The 5,732-nt window shown below is 38.2% G+C and overlaps 1 protein-coding gene across 1 annotated transcript; it reads right to left on the bottom strand.

Annotated features, from left to right (window-relative positions):
- Positions 1-309: 309 nt before the first annotated feature.
- Positions 310-5,170, bottom strand: LOC104081134 (cytochrome c oxidase subunit 6C). Its single transcript, XM_009583755.1, has 3 exons — positions 5,047-5,170; positions 3,293-3,414; positions 310-434 (listed from the first exon to the last, which is right to left on the bottom strand). Exons 1-2 carry the CDS (start codon positions 5,158-5,160, stop codon positions 3,295-3,297), a joined length of 234 nt encoding a protein of 77 aa, XP_009582050.1. The 5' UTR covers positions 5,161-5,170; the 3' UTR covers positions 310-434; positions 3,293-3,294.
- Between the last annotated feature and the right edge of the window lie 562 nt (positions 5,171-5,732).

Here is a 5,732-nt window from a genome sequence, read left to right as displayed (position 1 = left end):
TCATCTCAAGGTCCGTTCACCTTGTGAAGCCAGAGGTAACACAGACCCTTCCAGAAATCCAGCCTCTCCCTTCCTGAGGCAACGATCCTCTTGCATATTCCCATCCGCAGCTGGGACAACCTAGCTGTAACTGCTTAGGGATATATTTTGTTATCAAATGCGGAATTTGGCCAAAACAGAGATGCAAATAATTCCTGGGGGAAAGAAAACTAGACTTAGTCATCTTGAGCAATTTATGAAGACCTTCCACCACTCTTCCCAGCATCTGAGCATTTAAGCATTTCGACATTAATGAAGACATCTAAGCGCCACTGACATATGTATTTTATTTGTTGAGTTACATTAGAGCATGCCATGCACTGAAGTGCATTACACTTTACAATTCAGTGAACAAATAAGGTTCGGTCATCAAGTCTCCTTGGACTGAAGGGGATCTGCAAGATAAAAAAAAAAAACCTAAAGTTATGTTGGACAAACTTCATGCTCTAGGTAAACATATTAGTATGTATGAATGCAAAGCAATAGAGAGAAATGTTTATGTGGTGGTTTAGTCTAGAGGAATTCCCCCTGTTATTTCCTGATGGTTTAAGATTCACACACCCTTCATGTGGCAAACAGAAGTGAAACATGGAACAAATCAAGAGCTGGAACAATACCGCACAGTACATCAGATTCACTATACATGCTGCACTGATAACTGAATCAATCTTGCTAAGGGCCTGAAAGAGAAAGGAATGCAGCTTTCAGATAGGAGCCAGAGAGGAAACAAGTGGTGTAGGCAACCTACCAAGGAAGGAAGAAAACCAAATTCAAATTGCTTCTCCACATTATATTGAACACAATCCAAGACCAGCTGTGCTCCATGACAAGAGTCATGCAAGCGGTTAGCATCGAACTCTTAGCTCGCCCCTTTACCACTGAGCACACTGGAGAGGCAAGATACTCCTCAAATTTATACTTGCACTTAGTTTCCACTATCAGTATCACCACACAAAGTCCATGCCAAGTAAACAAAATAGTGTAAATTCACACTTAGGTACCAAGTTGCCTACACGGCCAGCAGGAACGAACTCAGGGCAGAGTGCCAAGCTAAGACCGTAACTAATGAATTCTTCCTCCCTGCCTATCCTATCCTTTCCTCAATTTTGGGGCTAAGTACTGGTTGCAGAGTGAATATGCAATGAGGTTAAACCACTGTATTTGCTGCCACATACAGAATACATTCCAGTACAATAGGAGATGCAGAGCATGCATGACCACTGTACCCTTTAGGTAACTACACCAAAAAACCCATCAAATTCAACCTCCATCCAACTTCCATAGCTAAGATTTACGCTACCAAGGCAAATGAAAAGTCTTCCATCTGTTCTGTGTACTTGTCCTTTTCACAGTCTTTCCAGAACATTTGAAACACTGGCATTATTTTCCCCTTCTTCTACTTATGTGTTCATGTGCAGGCACAAAAAACCCCAAGCTCTTTCTACCATGAAGGAATGAAAAATATCAGTTCTTATATAAATAAGCTAAGGAATACGAAGCATCAGCAATTCAAACAAAATCACATATAAAGATTTGTCTTTCACATTTTCTTTTGAGCTGGTGTAATTAAGGAATGGAAGAAATGTTTAGGAAACATTTAATTTTAACAGGTGCACACAATGTGCAACTTTTTTTTTTTTTTAAGCTGCAAATGGGAACATAAGCTAACTGAGAGTGGAGCTCTATTTGCACTGAAAAAAATCCTGCTCATGATTCCAATTAAATATTCAACATGCTATTCAACACGCATCCTTGTTGACAGTGTTTGTTTCAAATGATTTTACCACCAGATGGCCTTTCAGAATACTCTGATGAAGGCCACCTGACTGAAGAATGCAATTCCAGTGTCTAAGAAAGTTTAGAAGTGCCTATATATTAGCAATAGGACTGAACCAGAGGCAGAATTACCAAGATTAAAACCAGGTAAATTTATCATTTCATTATTTATCTTTGTTGCAGTCATAGCTAAAGAACAGAAGTTTCCCCCTCTCACAAAAAAAAAAAAAAAACAACCACAAAGGGACTGCCACAAGGTTTTTTCTCTGTTTTTCTTTTTAAATTTGTTAGAAGAGCTGGAGCTCTGCTTTTTTAGGTAATTGTGTTATGCAGAAACCAGACAGTTGTAGATTGTCACACAACGGAATTTAGTATTAATAGTGTTAAGTACAAATCTTTTATTCAATCTTGCTGCTTTAAGCAAACAGGCTGAGAAAATCCAGCTGGCTAGGATAATTAGAGCCACAGATTATCACATAATGATCACAATATGAAAACATTCCAAAAGAATGAAAAAGCTATCATTCTAGATTAGTTTGAAGTCATTTTAAGAGAAGCAGAGAACTCAATGTAACATATTTGGATCAAGAAAGGGGGAAGAATTCTTTATTGAGTTGTCACATCATGAGCTTGTGCAGTTTAGTGAGCGTGCTTATTAGTAACTACGACAAGGCTGAAGCCAAGACTTTTCTTCCCTAGTGTTATGACAAGTAAGGGAGAACAAAGTTTGGTAGTCTTCAAACAAAAGGCAGTGTTAAGTGCTAGGGAAATAATATCATGAACAAAGTTCTATTCAAGCTTAATTCAGGATGGCAAAAATCCGAATATCAATACACAGAGCTGCATGCCATTGCGATTTTAAAAAAAAAAAAAAAAGTAAGTATTTATGTATTTAAATATATTTCCCCTCATCACTAGTTATCTTTCCCCTCTCACCAACTTCAAACGACAAAAGGATGTGTGGAAGCTGTCTGTTTCTTACATGAAGATGCATGAGAGAGAAACAGCCTCCCCATTTTCTCATTCACTGTACCACCACAAGTACGTAAGTAGTAGATATAGACAGCCCGAAGCTAAGCAGTTCAAGATGTGACAGCATCAATGTAACAGTGATATCAGGCAAGTCTTATCGTTTAATACAAGAGCTTTGTCTCCTCTCCATGGCTGTGTGAGGAGGGAAAGGCCTGGCATTGCTCTGTGCAAGTCTCCTATATCACACAAGTTAAACAAATTACCCAAAAGGTATGCAGGAGCTTCTATTCTGCCCTTACTCTCTGCTCCCCAGTTTCCATAGTTCTTCATGTTTTTATTACCTGGAGGTCTCTCAAGTGCAATTTGTATCCTTTTGCTTTGGGAGCACCTTTCTATTTGATCAAAAAGGAAGAATCTCCAAATAGAAGCACAATGTTTCACTGAAACAATCTAACTTATTCTTGTTCTAATGCAAAGTAGCTTATTACCTGTAAATGCAGGTTACCATCACTTGGGCGGTGCAGACTCAAACACACCGGCTGCTCTCATGGCTTCAAAGTCCTTCATGGCATCATAGTTTTTATAGAACTCTGCATAAGCTCGTTTTCTGGGATCAGCAATTCCAAACTGGAAAGTAACACACAGAAAATTAAAGCTTGCAAAGCTTTACCACCAGAATTTTTTTTCTATAGTGCTATGATTTGTATCGGTGGATATCAGTCTAAAAAGCCTTTAGCTCAAATTAATAAAATATTTCTTTGTTCCTGTTCAAATCCACAGTTCAGGCTATCTGACCATTGGTCAGGAAAACAAATGTCTGAAGTGAAACCTTAAAAAGAAAATCCATTACAAGATAGCACATTACACTTTTAAGATCCAGAAACACTCCACCTATATTGACACTTAAGTGTCCAATGCCCTCCCTGCTAATAGTTTCATATGTAAAACATGCCATTATGGCAAGTTTTGTGCCTGTGGGCAGCTGCAAAACTCCAGATAAAACGGTATCCTATTACATTTCAACTACACTGTAAGTCAACTACAGAAGTCTGGTAAAATTTTACAAGACTGCCATCCACAGCTCACTGACATAAAAAGACACAATCCTGACTCCTTGGATACTGACTCACCTGAAGCACAGGGATATGCTCAAGAAGCCCCCAAAAATGTGAAGGAAAAGTCCAAGATGGGTTTGTCCAACAGTATCTAACATGTAACGAAGTAAATCACTACTGAGATCCATGTTACTTGTTCTAAATATGGTCTGCTGCCTTACTAGTGTATTAATGTGGGGGTGCCAAATAAGGTATAAAACCACAGACTATTAAAAAGAATTATATAGTAAGTCTGACCACAAACAAGCTTGCCTACCTCTTAACAGATGTGTTAAGTAGATGTTGAGCTCTAACTGTGCAAACTTATTGTTTCCGACAGCCATTTGTTGATCTCTGAGAAGTTTAAGTCGACTGTGATATTTTTGTGATGAACAACCTGAAATCAACTGACTTTCTAGTCACTTTTATCAATAGCTTCCTGAGTACTCAAATGCTGCAAATAGTATATTAATGAGTTCAATGGGCAAAGCAAGATCCAGTTCTTCCACAGTAATTCAAACTGTATTGCTTGCTTTGTGTACAAGATCCGAGAATTATTTAGTAAAGGCACTCAAGAACAACTACCACTCTTATCTTAGTCAGAAGTCTCTTAAGGACCACAAAAAACAAACTCCAATCTGTAAGTGGGTTTTTTTGGAAATGCAATGCTCCATTTCCACATGATACTTCAAAAGAAAGGATAAAAGGACCCCACTAGCCTTCCCCACGCTGGTATCTTCAGTGTGAAGGATGGGTTTTCCAAATTGCTTATGAGTAAGTTTTCTGAAATCAGTCTAGAGATAAAATAAGACTTTGACAACTCTCTCGAGTCTCGGATACCATGACAGAGAGAGACACAGACTATCTAGAGTTAATGTGCATCAATCGTGCGAAAGATCAAGAGTAGTCTAGGGCTAGGAGACTCAAGGTTAAGCTGTCACGAATTGCATGATCTTGACCACACAGCTTAAAGCATCAGGTTATTCATATCATTTCTTCAAACGAAGATTAGGAAGATTTATTTATGTTCTGGAAACATGCTTACAAAAATACATTACTAAAGTTTTCTGATGAACAGCTCAACCAAATCTCAACAAAAAAATATTATGAATTCTTAAAACACTCTAATGAGTCCAATTTATAATTGAATGACTTCAGAGCTCACCTTGTACAAAGCCGCACATCCCACAGATACAAAAAATGCCCCAAATAGGTGAAACTTCATCCTCCTGGCCAAAAGGCGCCGCATTTGTGGCTTAGGCAATAGAGCAGACGACATGGTGATTATATTTCCTTAAAAAAAAAAAAAAAAAAAAGAGAGAGAGAGAGAAGAGAATTGTGGGACAAGAAGCTCTACTTAATTTTCTGTAACTCTAGAAAGATTGTGCTTTTTGTATTGTGTAATAATCATCTTCACAACATGAGAAACAGTGCTCCTCTCTGTTTGACTTTTCAATGAGAACATTTAAGGGACAACATTCACGGACAACCTATTTATGACATGAATCTAAGTAACTTTTTACACTTCTTACACCCAGTACTCATGGAATCAAGACTGGCCTTCACTGTTCATACTAAATCCTTCCCTCCCTGCAGGGTCTACCATTTCAGGCCTGCTGCCCTGGTGTTTGCATCAGAAGACATTCAGAACATTGATCACATTTTATTCATTTCTAAGGAAAAGCACATGCCTCTTGAGCTTGTTTGTGGTTTGGTTTTTTTAAACTAATTGCAAACCCTATTGCATTAAAGCATTTTTTTTCTATTCAGTAAGATTTTACTAAAAACCTACAAGGCCTGAAGCAAGCGGCTCTTTTTAAACACAAGTTAAAGGTTCACTGGGCTGGGAGT

This window comes from Fulmarus glacialis, unplaced genomic scaffold (genome assembly GCF_000690835.1).
Source record: "Fulmarus glacialis isolate BGI_N327 unplaced genomic scaffold, ASM69083v1 scaffold15928, whole genome shotgun sequence".
Taxonomy (NCBI): Eukaryota; Metazoa; Chordata; class Aves; order Procellariiformes; family Procellariidae; genus Fulmarus; species Fulmarus glacialis.
This window is presented reverse-complemented; position numbering and strand designations above follow the sequence as displayed.

What these genes read in the sequence shown, in the direction of transcription:
- LOC104081134 (XM_009583755.1), bottom strand. Translation starts at nt 5,160, where the DNA reads ATGTCGTCTGCTCTATTGCCTAAGCCACAAATGCGGCGCCTTTTGGCC. An exon ending in GATGTGCGGCTTTGTACAAG is followed by an intron (nt 3,415 to 5,046) that starts GTGAGCTCTGAA and finishes GTTACTTTCCAG; the next exon opens with TTTGGAATTGCTGATCCCAG.